This window comes from Excalfactoria chinensis, chromosome Z, assembly GCF_039878825.1.
Source record: "Excalfactoria chinensis isolate bCotChi1 chromosome Z, bCotChi1.hap2, whole genome shotgun sequence".
NCBI lineage: Eukaryota > Metazoa > Chordata > Aves > Galliformes > Phasianidae > Excalfactoria > Excalfactoria chinensis.
The window spans coordinates 59,505,406-59,519,578 of record NC_092857.1 but is presented as its reverse complement, the minus strand read 5'-3'; the positions used below and the strand labels follow the sequence as shown (position 1 = coordinate 59,519,578).

General features: G+C 40.6%; 1 protein-coding gene across 2 annotated transcripts; it reads left to right on the top strand.

Moving 5' to 3' along the window:
- The first annotated feature begins 309 nt into the window (after nt 1-309).
- ERAP1 (endoplasmic reticulum aminopeptidase 1) lies at nt 310-14,167 on the top strand. 2 transcript variants are annotated; one of them, XM_072359409.1, is made up of 19 exons: nt 395-473; nt 556-1,061; nt 1,835-1,973; nt 3,123-3,257; nt 3,761-3,881; nt 4,227-4,381; nt 4,870-4,983; nt 5,816-5,947; nt 6,476-6,607; nt 6,753-6,836; nt 7,182-7,342; nt 7,829-7,908; nt 8,182-8,365; nt 9,803-9,959; nt 10,045-10,229; nt 10,945-11,106; nt 11,387-11,527; nt 11,642-11,723; nt 12,739-14,167. In XM_072359409.1, exons 2-19 carry the CDS (start codon nt 583-585, stop codon nt 12,883-12,885), a joined length of 2,790 nt encoding a protein of 929 aa, XP_072215510.1. In that variant the 5' UTR covers nt 395-473; nt 556-582; the 3' UTR covers nt 12,886-14,167. The 2 variants fall into 2 exon arrangements, with proteins under 2 accessions (XP_072215509.1, XP_072215510.1); XM_072359408.1 differs by having other exon boundaries at nt 310-1,061.
- Nucleotides 14,168-14,173: the final 6 nt, after the last annotated feature.

The window sequence follows — 14,173 nt, the reverse complement described above, 5'->3', positions numbered from 1 at the left end:
CCTGCAGGTGCCCAAGGCCAGGCTGGATGGGGCCCCGGGTAGCTGAGCTGGTGGGGGCAGCCCTGCCCGTGGGCACAGGTCGGGGCTGGGTGGGCTTTGAGGGCCCTTTCGACCCAAAGCACTGTTCTATGACTGCCTCAGATATTTCCTCGGAGCCGTTCAGGTGTCCCTGCTGGAGCAGAGCTTGGAACAGCTTGACCCAGCAGTCCTGCCAACCTCAGCCTTCCTGTGATTCTTGGAGCAGTTCTCTCCGAGGCAGCAGCTGAAACGCATGACAGCACTCGCTCAACTTACACTATTACTCTTTGGCAGCAAACGCCTCGTTTTAATCACGAAGCTACTGACCAGCAGAGGAACGCGTATCAGGTTCCAGCAGGAGCAGATACGCCCCGGGGCGCGATGGGCGCGGCGTGCGGCGCTGCCATCGCTTTCGCTTTCGCTTCCCATCGCCGCGCGGGGCCCGCAGGCCGCAGGTACGGGGGCTGCCTGCGGAGGGGGAAGGCCCGGGCCGGGGGTCCGAGCGGCGGCGATTTGGAGCTTTCTTTCCTTCTGCAGGCGGTAGCCGCCAGCGGGCGGTCCGTAATGGCAGCGCCGCGCTGGGAGATGGTGGTGCTGGTGCTGGCGAGCGTGGGGTGCTGTGTCGGCGGTACCCAGGGCGGCGGCGGCAGCACGCCGTTTCCCTGGGACAAGGTGAGGCTCCCCAGGCACGTCGTCCCGCTGCACTACCACCTCCTCATCCATCCCAACCTCACCACGTTCACCTTCACCGGCACCGTGGCTATCGACATCGCGGTCACGCAGCCAACGAAGGCGGTCGTCCTACATAGCAAACGCCTGCGCCTCACCAGGGCTGCCATCGAGGCGGGGGCGAGGAGTACCTGCACGGTGGGGGACGTGAGGGTGCTGCAGCACCCTGCCCGCGAGCAGCTGGCGCTGCTGGCCGCCGAGCCGCTGTGCGCCGGGCACAACTACACGCTCAGCATCCAGTACAAGGCCAACCTCTCCGACTCCTTCCACGGCTTCTATAAAAGCACCTACAGAACCCAGGAAGGAGAACTCAGGTATTTGGTTAGGGGTTTTGTTTCTTTGTTTAGGATTATTATTATCATTATTATTATTATTATCATTATTATTATTATTTTTCAGGGACCATTCTTTAAGTTCCTATTGCAACTGAGAAATAAAATCTCACAAGGTTGTGCAATGGGGTACTACAGAAACTGCCTTTTTTTTCAGATAGTGATATGGTTCATAGAGTTATAGAACAACAGGAAGGTTTGGGTTGGAAGAGACCTCCAAGCCCGCCCAGTCCCAACCCCATGCTATGGGCAGGGCTGCCACTCTCCAGCTCAGGTTGCCCAGGGCCCAGTCCAGCCTGGCCTTGAGCACCTCTAGGGATGGGGCATATTCTCTGGGCAGCTGTGCCAGGGCCTCACTGCCTTCTGAGTAAAGAATTTACTCCTAATCTCTGAGGTTTGGACTGTGGCTTTAGCAGGCCTTGATCCACCAACATATCCACTGATGCCTCTTAGGTATGGTGAGAGGAAAAGGCAGGCAACTTGTTGGGCTTATAGCAAGTTTTCTCGTACTCTGCAACCTTTTCCAAGGCTGTTTTTAAGAAACATCATCTGCTCACCTCAGTTCCCCACTACAGTTTCAGAAGCAGCAGTTCTTGAGTTAATGTGCAGAATATTATAATGGTACCTATAGTTATTTCTGTAGTATGAAGTTACCCAACTTTTACACATCCGGGTGGGAAGCCCTGTGCATGTGAAGATGTGTGGACTACAGCTCCTCCTTTCTTTCTTTTTTTTTTTTTTTTTTTTTCACTTAGAGTGCTTGCATTAACTCATTTTGAGCCAACATCTGCAAGAATGGCCTTCCCATGTTTCGATGAACCAGCCTTCAAAGCCCGGTTTTCAATTAAAATTAGAAGGGAACCAAATCGCCTTGCATTGTCCAATATGCCTCTGGTAGGTAGATACATCTAACATTGTGCGATTGCTTGGTGGCCACTGAAACAAGTAAAATGAGAGAATATCCAAACATTACGCCTAATGCTTAAACATTACGCCTGTCCTTTTAAGGCAGTTTGCAATTGCTGGTAGTTTTGATGCAAGATTTAAAGAAGAATGCAAGAAAATTATGCATCCAGTGGGTTCCTGCTTCTTAGCAGTGGTTTGAGAACGTTCAGCATGCACAAAATGCTTTCCATCTTTGTCATAGATTTTGAAAGCTAATAATGAAATATGTCTGAGTACAACGTGACATGATTCCCGTGTATTACCTAGATTACCTGCTAAAAAAAGACCTTTTATGTAAAAAAAGAGGTAGTTTGGCTGTCAGAAATATCTCAATGAAAGTGCAGTACCGTGTAATGACTCCAGACATTGCTTGCAGTTACAAATATGCCTGCATAAATAGGGTAGGTTACATTTTGCACATCTGATCTTAATTTCTGCATAAGAAATTCTTTATAAGTTCCTCTGAATTACTGGTTCTGTGTTTGTGAGGAAGCTAGCCCTTAAAAATGAAGGAATATTACCTCCTCATACACACAGAATATCTCTCTAAAAAGGAAACATTTAGAAAATTGGTTTAAAAAAGCAATTCTTACATAGAGAAATGGATGGAATAGTGATTTTTCTTTTCATTATTGGGTGAGTCTGAGTTAGTTAGCTAAAACTGTATGTAACTAAGAGGAAAAATGGATAACTCCAACAGGTGACCTGTCTTGTTATCAAGTAGATACCTGAGACAGCTGAATCATTGTCTGAAGGAGTTTGTTTCTCTCATATATAATAATTGATGTTTAGATCTAGACAATCTAATTTGGTTGATGTACTGCCACACACTGAAGAAAACTGAAGCAGCAACCATTGTTTTTATTTATCTGTTTTTACCAGTGTAGAAATAACTTGTGAGTTTCATTTCTTATGAGTGAGACTGCTTGTATATATGTGATTTCTTTTTGTGGGGAGGATAGCCATGGGAATTGCTTCTTTCCAGCATGCCTTTAAAATATTATTAATTAAACTGAAAAAAACCCATAGCAATTTATGGTCTGAGAGTCCTCATGCATACTAGCAATGAATGACGTGCTGTGGTTGGGTTTTTTTTAGGTGAAATCCATGAATATAGCTCCAGGGCTTGTTGAGGACCATTTTGATACCAGTGTCAAGATGAGTACTTACCTTGTGGCCTTTATTGTTTCGGATTTTAAGTCCATCAGCAAAGTAACCAGTCACGGAGTAAAGGTAGGTATTTGTCATTTTCTAAGAGCTTTGTAAGAAGATCTGTATGGAAACAAACAGTTTGTTTTTCATTTAAATCATTGCATTAATTTACATTGTGATTCTTACTAGCGCCAATAGCTTTCAGTAATATGCATGCTTTTTATATACATGCACCGTGTGTAACATTGTCTCATGTAAGAAGAGAAAAAGGAAATATTTTTTTCTTAGAAAATCAAGAGAAAAATAGAACTATGTAGTTTGAACAACTCCAGTGATAGGGGATGGAAATTGTAGAAGACTTTGTAGGGGTGTAATGGCTGCAGAAGTAAGTTAGAATTTGTATTTCTAGCTTTTTATCATATATTTTTTTTTTTTCTGGGCTGTTAAAAACTACTGTTGCATAAGAATGGTTAGATATATGCTCTAGGGACACTTTTTATGGCTTCTCAAATAGCAGTGTTAAAAAACAAATGGCATAAGTTTTTGATGGTGGTATTAAAATCCTGCTTGCTTGTGTGCTGTAGATTTCCATATACACAGTACCAGAAAAGATCAACCAGGCTCATTATGCACTGGATGCAGCAGTAAAACTTCTAGACTTTTATGAGGACTACTTCAGCATTCCCTACCCCTTACCTAAACAAGGTAAGCTTTAAATAATGTATTTGATCATCATAATATTCTTAAGAACAGTGAAAAAAATAGAATTAGTAATTTATGTAAGACTGGGCTGATTTTGGCTCACAAGCTTCTAAACTTTCTTCCTCACCTTGCATAAGAATAGTTTTAAAGGCTGCACTGAGAACTAAAAATCCTTGTATTCTATTCAGAACTTCTTTTGTAGTATGTTTTTGCTATTACATCTAAGGAACCCCTTAAAACTGTGTGATATGAGTGCCTGTGTGTGTACTGTGGTGAGTGGGATGAACAGGTAGCTGGGTAAAATAATCCTAGCAGTATTTTAATGTTTTGTTATGTTTTGTTTTCTAGATTTAGCAGCTATTCCTGATTTTCAGTCTGGTGCTATGGAAAACTGGGGGTTGACCACATACCGGGAATCTGCATTGCTATATGATCCTGAAAAGTCCTCAGCATCCTCTAGGCTTTGGATTACTATGATAATAGCCCATGAGCTGGCTCACCAGGTGAGATTTAGGAGTAACAGTGAAGGATCAGAATGGGCCCCCGGGGTGGGCTGCTCCAGTTTGAGGGTGTTCTGCTATGAACAGTGAGGACTATTTCCAGTAACGGAGTCTAGTCAGGCTGCACAGACATGGAAGGCTGTAAATGTGTTTGGTTTGGTAGCTGCAGTTCACTGGGGCCTTTGCGCCATTGTAATTGGTTGTGGGGCCTGAATATAGATACATAAAAGTTTGGAAAATATTTATATGTGGCTTTCCTACCAAACCTACTTTATTTACAAGGTTTTGGGGAACAAAGTGGAAACCAGTGCTTTAGGGTTTTACCATAAAAATAACAAATGAAAGAGCACAAAGCTAGCCATATTACTGAAAAGATGTTCCTTCAAAATCAGCGAAATACTGTAATACTTTCAGTTTCGTGCAGGTCGGCAGCAGCTTTTGTGATGAGCCAGGTACTTAATTTCAGGAGTTTGGTGTTTTTGTTGTTTCAGTGGTTTGGCAACCTCGTTACCATGGAGTGGTGGAATGATCTGTGGTTGAATGAAGGGTTTGCAAAGTATATGGAGCTCCTGTCAGTAAACATTACCCATCCAGAGCTGGGAGTTGTAAGTGACATTTCCTGCATTTTTATTTTAGATCTGCCTTCTAAGTAACTAAATCCACTAATCTGCATGGGTAAAGACTGAGCAGTTTCACAGCACAAAACACTTCTTAATTTCTTTTTGAAGGAATCATTTGATCGTTACTCCAAAGGGTGGGAATGTTGATTGAATTGCATGTAATTATTTTCAGAAATTGATGATGAAAGTTAATGATAAGTTAATGATTACAGCGAAAGTACTTTTTTTTTTTTTTTCTTTTCAAACTTTATTTAGATTTTCAAAAGTGTAAAGCAATGATTTATCTTTCTCTTAATCACATGCAGTCAGACTTAAATCCTTGTGAAGACCCTGAGATCCTTCCACTAGCATAACACAGGTCCAATATAAGTAACACTGCAATTTTGCATAGCTCCATCAAAGTAAGGAGCACTGGGAAGGTCTACGCAGGATTTTGCTGTAAAATTACAGTGGAATGATGATGAAGAAATTCACCTCTGGATTTTTTTGTTTGTTTTGTTGTTCTTGTGTTGGGTTTTTTGTTTTATGGTTACTGACCATTCTTTTTTTCATCGAACTGCTGGAATGTGCATGTGCTTTTGTGGAGTTAGATTCAGCTCTCACTAACTGCACTGTCTAGGTTTGTTTATAATGCTAGAAGAAATTTGCATCTCTTTTGTTAATGTGTTGTTTTTCCTAATGCTCTGCAGTAAAAAGAAAGACGTATGTTGCTTTCTTTGTGTGATGTGTAGGTGACGCGGCACGGACTGTAATGTGAACTAACTCAGTAGTTGCTGAGCAAAATGAGGTAGCAATAATTATTTCTGCCTCTCATTAGGAAGATTATTTCTTAAGAAGATGTTTTGATGCCATGGAAGTGGATGCGTTAAATTCATCCCATCCTGTGTCTACTCCTGTGGAAGATCCAGCTCAAATTTTAGAAATGTTTGATGAAGTTTCATATGAGAAGGTAAAATAAGTAACTAACTGCTTCTGTTTTCGGTTGTACTGATTGTACAATACGGCTGTAATGTACTGACCCCAGTCCTTTGTACCAGGCATCCCTGAGCCACAGTGTGAGTACATGTTTTTATGATTTGCTTAACTCCATGTCCAAAGCACCTGTATATAGTTCAGACTGTCTAAAAAGAGGAGGCTTTACTCCCTCTTCTCTGTTCTGTATCAATTTAAACCATTAAGTCATTACTACAGATGCTTAAGTCAAGCAGTGTTTTTTACTGTAGCATTATATGATGCCGAGTCTATATAGTAATTAAAAAAATAATAACAGTTTACTCAATCCAATATATTTTTAAGAAAGGTGATTACGAAAATCAAATTACTGCTTAAATATACGTAAAGACCAGTTGTTTTTTAATCAGAGACAAATAAAGCCGTACTGCCATTTAGGTGGTAGCATGCTGAAAAATTAATCCAAAACAAGCATTTTGCTGTCCAAGGAGTGGTTCTGTAAACACTCTGTCACTCTGTTTTTTAGGGATCATGTATATTAAACATGCTGAGGGATTTCCTGACTGCGGATGTGTTTAAGGCTGGGCTTGTGCAGTATCTACAGAAATACAGCTATCAGAATACTAAGAATGAAGATTTGTGGGACAGTTTAACAAATGCAAGTATTTCTGGTATTCTTTCTCTTTTTTTTTTTCCCTAAATCTCATAGCGTTTCAGTAGTAATTTGTTTTTCTTATACATTAAAGAAATGCAAACGCTACTTAAAGCTGTAACATCAGTGGATGGCTGAAACTTCTTTTCAGATTTGTCCCACAGTAGGTACTGAAAACAGTGAACTACGGGGTGACGGCTTCTGCAGAAGAAACCAGCAGTCATCTTCAAATACAGTAAGCATCTAGTATTTTACTCATTAATATTTGGAAGTTTGGCATCTATCAGAGTCCTCTCATGTTACTGTCCTGTGCTGTAGGATTGGTACTTGTACAGAATGGGCACAGACTGGAAAACTGCACTACTTGAAGAGATATCATTAACTATATAAAAGTGTCTGTAGGAAGATAAGCCAGAGATGTCATGATATCCCACATTCCATCCTAAACTTTCCTATGCAGAGCTTACAAATATGCAGAAGGTTTTATGAAGTGCTTACCTACTCAGGTCTACTTCATTGTCAGTGTACTCCATCTGTCTTCCTCCTCTTCTTACATGTCTTCTTTTTCCCTCACTAACAGCACTGGACCAAAGAGTCCCTAGATGTGAAGGCAATGATGGACACTTGGACGCTACAAAAAGGTTTTCCCCTGGTAACTGTCACCGTGAGAGGAAAGAACGTCCACCTGCAGCAGGAGCACTACAAGAAAGGAGTGGATTCTCTTTCACCCACAGAAAATGGGTAAATCTCAGGGCACAGATTGTAGTACTCACTTGTGGCAAACACAGCTACACAGTAAGAGCTTTTACTGTTGTTTCTTAAGGAATGCTGCCTGAGCTAACTAGATGAGCATCTTTGTGCAGCTCAAGACCAGCACCGCTGCTTCAGTAGGTGCAGTTGGTCAGAGTCTGAGTGCAGAGTTGGGGTACCAGCTGCTGCAGGCGCTGAGCACCTTGGTTAGTGGAGTAAACCTGTGCTGCAGACATGCTAGTGGAACTAGGCTTGGAAGTTCATACTGTTGCAGCTCCACTGTTAATAATCTCCCAAGCAAACTGAATTAAAACTAGCTAGATGCATGTGGGTCTGTACTGAAATGAACAGATGTGAATGCATCTCATGGCTGTCATCTGGCAGGTAGGAGATACTGCTCAGCTGTTAGGCTGAGCTAAGTTGGAGATGGTTTTTCAAAGCTTATTCATTAAACAAAGCACTTCTGTTTTGCAATAGGTACTTGTGGCACATTCCACTAAGTTACATTACCAGCAGATCTCATACGGTTGAAAGATTTTTGATGAGAACCAAAACAGGTAATTTCCTTGACTAATTTGATTAACTTATTCAAAGTTCAAAAGCATTTTTAGCTCTTAAGTTTTTGTTGTTGTTGTTGTTGTTGTTGTTTTCAGAATTGACAGCAAGATAAACTTTTTTTTTGTTAACTCAGTAGCATCACTAGAACAATCTCTTACTGTATTCAGCCTTGTTGGAATTCTATTCAAATCTCTGAAATGAAACAATCTGTGGGCCTAACACTAGGATGTGTTTGACTCGTTAACAAAAAGGAGTTATATTTATGTTTGCAGATGTCATTATCCTTCCAGAAGAAGCTGAATGGGTTAAATTCAATGTGGACATGAATGGCTATTACATTGTGCACTATGAAGATGATGGATGGGATCGTCTGATCAATCTTTTGAGGGAGAACCATACAATGATTAGCAGCAATGACAGAGCAAGTCTCATTAACAATATATTCCAGCTTGTGAGGTAAGGTGTTCTGTCAAATACAAAAAAAACCTGACAAACTCTGCATTTATAGGAATGTCATTAAGAAGTAATGTTGATAATGTATATGTTATTCCTTACATCTTTTAAATAGTTTGAGAGCATGTTCCCTACTTGCTTACAACTATGTGAGCCCAGGATTTGCAGTAGTTCTATCTAAGCATATTTAATACAGCCCAGAGGATGTAGTAATTCTCATGCTCCAAACAGTCCCTCATGTGTTTGCAACAGCATGTAGCTTATTGTTTGAGTCTTGTTTTTGAGAAGGCAGGTTTGCAGCTGAGTTCTCTGTGAAATACAGTATTTGCTGCGTTAACTTTTAATTCTAACCTCAGAGCTCAATTTTCACAGGGAAGCAGCACATACATGTGTACCATCCCTAACAGTGACCTGTTTATTGTAGCAGTGAGGTCTGCCAGACACAATTACGAGACTGGTAACTCCTTGAAACTGAGCCCTAAAGCTCTTTGCAAGCTGAGGGTTTTTTTAAGACACTGTAACTCTTCCTACTATGATGTCACACCGTCTCCTTAGGCTGCCTTTAACTAGTAACCCTCTTAAGCACTGAAGACATTGAGAGTGCAAACATGGCACACATTTCTTGAGATGAAAAAAATGTGTTTGGTCACGGAGCTGGCAGGCACTGCAGCAGTAGAAGGTATTTTGTTCATTGCTAACGTTGTGCTGCGGTCTGCAATCAAAATGGAACATATCTGTGTTTTTATAAAACCTCAGTTTTCTTTGAATGTTTTGCTCACAGTCCTGCCAATCTCTGCTATAATTTCAGCTTCTGAGGATGGTAGGTGTGAATATTCAAAATCTGGATTAAAGTGTTCTTTGAGGACACAAGGTGCTGTCAGCAAATCTTCACGTATCCTATTAAATCTCTCAGTCAAGCTTTTGCAAGTGATCTGGTGCTGGGAGTGCATTTATTGGAAATCCTGATGTTCAGTTTGTACCTTTGTATAAAATCTTTCTATCTCCTGCACCACAGGTAGCTGTCCTTTCTCTCTCAAGTCTAAGAAAGGAAAGCATGGAAATTAAATTACGATTTCCCTGGTCCAGCTGATGAGCAAGAAGGCAATTAAGTAGGGCATATCACAGTATCACAGTATCATGCGAGTTGGAAGGGACCTTAGAGATCATCGAGGGCAAGTAGGGCATAGATCTCTTATTCTCTGATTCAAATGGAGTTTTTTAGACCAGAAGAGAATCAGAAGTTAAATTCTCAGCATGAAGTTTCAAAGAGGAGAAAATGAATAGATTTTAAAGGGGGGCAAAAAAATGTCATTTTCAATGCAGATGTGGTAGTGCAAGTATGCCAATGTAAAGTGATGGACTAGGAGAGTGATTCTGCTTTTAAGTTTGTCGTGTAAGCTTAATTGTAAATTGCTTTATCCTGTTCCTTCTACTCCTTAGAATAAAAAAACTGCCGATTTCTAAAGCTTTTGATTTGACTTTATACATGAAACGAGAAACTCAGATCATGCCCATACTCCAAGGTATGAATGAGCTGGTTCCTATATACAAACTAATGGAGAGGAGAGATATGGATGACACAGAAAAACAGTTAAAGGTAACATTTTAAGCATCTGCAACTCTGCTTGTACCCTGCAAAAGGCGTTTTGTATAAACATTTATTATTTACTGCCTTATTTTAGGACTATATAGTCAGTCTATTTAAGGACCTAATCGACAAGCAGCTTTGGAGTGATGAAGGCTCAGTGTCCGAGAGAATGCTTCGGCAGTCCCTGCTGATGTTTGCCTGTGTGCGCAGGTACCAGCCCTGCGTGGACAAAGCAGAAGAGTATTTTTCAAAATGGCAGAAATCCAATGGAACCTTAAGGTCTGTTGTGTAAATAGGACCGCCTTTTCTATGGCTGTCTTTTCTGATGTTGTGTTTAATTACAGCAGCGTTAATTTATGAGTTAAACTGCAGTCTTTTCTGCAGTCTGAAGCCGAGTCTATTTAGTTTCATTTTTCAAGGTTTAGCTCCCACTTCTCTGGCATTTTGTTGAATAATGTATGCCCAAACCATCATAGACTTCTTGTGGTACTCTACAACTTCTTTTGTTAGAAATGTTCAGCATAGTGAACATTATGTGTGAATGTGTCCCCTCTTACGTATATAAGAATAGGTAGCTCCTGTTCATGAACTTGGCCTAATTTATGTTTCTCATTATGACATAAGAACTCCCTAAAACATCCTCCAAAACGTCTCTGAGAGACTGTTCTGGGCAGGCCAATGATGACCACATTGGTGTCTGACTAAATACAAGACAGCTATGAAAAGAATATTCAAAATAAGGAAGAAAAACAAAATAAATGGAATGAGTCCGGCATTTCAGGAAATCATTTTCAGGGCGGGGACAGCACCATGATACAGCCTGTGCTATACTTAACTGTTTCTCAGCAGAAAGCATTGCTTTCTAATCCCCATGAAGGACCGGCGTTTCTTAACAAGCGGTCTGTTATGCCAGCTGAAGCATGACATGGTTGTGTTTCTACATACATTCCTAGATGTGACACGGAGAGTAACTTTTATCTTCAATTTGCTGTAGGCTGCCGGCAGATGTGAAGACAGCAGTGTATACCGTTGGAGCACAAACATCTGAAGGTTGGGATTTCCTCCTTAGTAAATACCAGCACCACTCCTTCAGTGTAGACAAAGATAAAATTGCATCAGCTCTCAGCTTCACCAGGAATAAGGACAAACTTCAGTGGTGAGTGGTGTGTTACACAAGAAAAGTTCCTTTGAGGGAAGATACACCAGTTCTGAAACAGGAACTAGAGTTGCTCCATCTTGTTTCACAGCTGTTAATTTCAGCATTTCTGAAATGCTTTATATAGTTAACACAATAAGAGGCTGCAGCACTTCCTTTCAGGGTCTTAGCGCCAGTAGTCAATCATCAGTTGAAACTGGGCTAAAATGTAAAGGGAGTAATCATTTGTCATTATTATCTACTGGTCTAAACAACTTCAATTTCTGTTACTAATTCTTAGGCTAATGGATGAAGGTCTGCGTGGTGACATCATAAAAACTCAGGATTTTCCATACATTCTTGTGTCTGTTGCCAGAAATCCATCTGGCTACCATCTTGCTTGGACCTTCTTAAGGGAAAACTGGGAGAAACTCGTTGAAAAGTAAGGAACATAAGTTGTCTCACTCCTGTCTGTACCCAATCATACATTAAAACACTATTTATTTCCTACAAAGTAATATCAGGCTTTCTGAGTGTAGGTTATTCTTTTTGCTAGATTTGAACTTGGTTCGCCGTCCATAGCAGGCATGGTCACTGGAGTGACAAATCAGTACTCAACAAGGCCACAGCTTGCACAGGTAAGCCATTCACTGGAATAAAAGTTTGGATTAAATTTTAACGTTTTAAAAGCATGACTAGTTATGAACTGTTAAAGTAATATCCAGTATTTTCCTTGGAGAAGATTACAGCAATGGAGCTGGATTGCTGAAGGCAGAGCATTAATCGAATGGCAAGGAGAAAGATGGGTTTTGTTTAGGCAGAGGACTTGGATGCGGAGTATGAATGTGGAAGCTCGAGAGCTTATGTCTTCCCTCTGAAAAATACTGAGGGAAAAAAAAGGTTTTCCACTGAGCAGAGTGATGGGCAAATACATCATAGATGGTCATCATTTTGTCCACTTCCACCATCTCTGTCAGCATCAAAAAAATTAAAAAAAATCAGGACTGGTCAATGTGCAGATTCATAGTCCTACCATGACCTCAAAATTGAACCCCTGGCACTTTCTTTTCAGAAGCTGTCTCTCCTGTTGCTGGTTTAAGATTTCCCGAATAGAGCAAAATACAGGCAGAAAGAATATAACCCAAATAAATCCAAAATGAAAGAACACAAGGAGCAGTACACTGTTTTGTACTTGGTCCTCAGCCCTCTTGTTAGATCCAAATGAACTCTGTGGATGTGGATCTTTTTTTCTGGTAGAAAACTGGAAGGAGGCATGGGCCTCTCCATGTAGGACAATCTTCTACCATTAACACTTAAAGTTCTCTGTGGTGAAGTCTGTGCTGACACACAGCTGTCCGTAGTGCAGGTGGCACAGCTTCAGTGACCACAAGGGTTTGTTGAATGAGCAAAGGACAGGTTCCTCCCACACAACATTACATTTCTTGCAAGTGGATTTTTTTCTTATATATAATTAATATGTAATCTTCATCAGCTTATGGGACAGAGCAGTTATGAAACCTTCAAAGGGAACTTTTTGTGTCAGGTGGTTGTCAGGTGAAATACTACAAATTTCTCGCTATGAAAGTAGGAGATGATGCTGCCTCTTCATTCATCCACTATTTCTCTTTTTTCTTTATTTTTTTTAACCAACAGGTAAAAGAATTCTTCAGTTCTCTGGAGGAAAAAAGTGCACAGCTTCGTTGTGTCCAGCAAGCCATTGAAACCATTGAGGACAACATAGAATGGATGGATAGATATTTTGAGGAAATCAAAACGTGGCTGCAAAAGAACCACTCATGAATTAGGAAAGCTTGTTTGTATTGGTTTGAAAAAACTGGAAGGCACTGAAAATTCAGGGCTGGAGGGACAGCTCAGCCTGAGGCATTAGTTCCTCTGGAGGGAGCTGTCAGCCTTCTGCTGCTGACTGAAAATATGCTGGCTAAAGTATTTTTAAGTCACATAAAGGAGCATGGATATCGTGTGTGTGAATCTGAATTTAAGATGATTAAACAGTTTGCTTTATCTGGAAATTTTCTTTTAATGATCCCTTGTACAACTGAAGTGCATCTACTGCTGTAAATAATCACTGATGGCTTAAAGGACGGATATCATTTGTAATAACCTTTATTTATTAGCTCTAAGATGATGATAGGGCTTGTAAGATAATTACTCAGATCATTGATGAACATTTTGAAGGAGACATAAGTAAGAAGCATGAGTTGAAATCTTGGAGGTGTTTTTTATAATACGCAGTAGTGAATGACCTTCTCTGCTTACCTACAAAAACTCTTCAATTCAAATACTAATAGTAAAAAAAAAAAACCCAACTAATTGCCATAGGTGCCTAAAATCACTAGATTTCCTGCTCCTGCCAAGCATGCCTGTAATTCCGCAGCTTTTTATTTTATCTGTTGTTCTGACCTGTCTATGTTTCAGTATTGGCTGACACAGCCAGAAAACTCTTAACAAAGACTGAAACGTAGGAGTAAATGCACAAGCTGGAACTAATCATAAGCTTTCAGCTCTGCTTTGTTCACTTTTCACTCTACTAGGAATAAAACCTGCTCCAAAGTGGAAACCTACAATGAGAGTTCAGCAAATCTTCAGAAAGGCCAAAAGTTTGGTCTCAATCCTGTCTGAAATACTGTTTCCTTTTGCTTGCTCTATCCATTCATATACAAGGAATCTTGTACCTCATCACTCATTGAGGGAAACAATTCAGAACAGGATGTGCACCATGTGTACTAAAGTTGGGGATTTTATCAGCTCAATACTTGAAAAGGATTTAGAAGTTTTACTTTCTGATGAACAACCGAGGTTCAGTTATTAGCTTCTAATGCTGGTGGAACTTCACTGTGCTACTGCAGTAGTGTACAGGTGTACTGCTGCTGATGTAGCAGAAAGGCATAGAGCTCTACCAAAGTGCAGCTTATTTTGGGATGGGATGCTTGAATAACTTGCAGCAATTTATAACGACTGTGAGGAGCTGAGACTCGGTATTTCAGGAATTGTTGACATCTGTTTCCTTTAAGAAGTTTTCAGAGCAAACTGAAAAGGTGATAATAGTAATAAAATTCTTTTTTACACA

Excerpts from the sequence above, each read along its gene's own strand:
- ERAP1 (XM_072359408.1), top strand. The coding sequence starts at position 400 with ATGGGCGCGGCGTGCGGCGCTGCCATCGCTTTCGCTTTCGCTTCCCAT. Across the intron at positions 3,258-3,760 it reads TAACCAGTCACGGAGTAAAG|ATTTCCATATACACAGTACC; the intron begins GTAGGTATTTGT and ends TGTGTGCTGTAG. Across the intron at positions 6,608-6,752 it reads TGTGGGACAGTTTAACAAAT|ATTTGTCCCACAGTAGGTAC; the intron begins GCAAGTATTTCT and ends ACTTCTTTTCAG.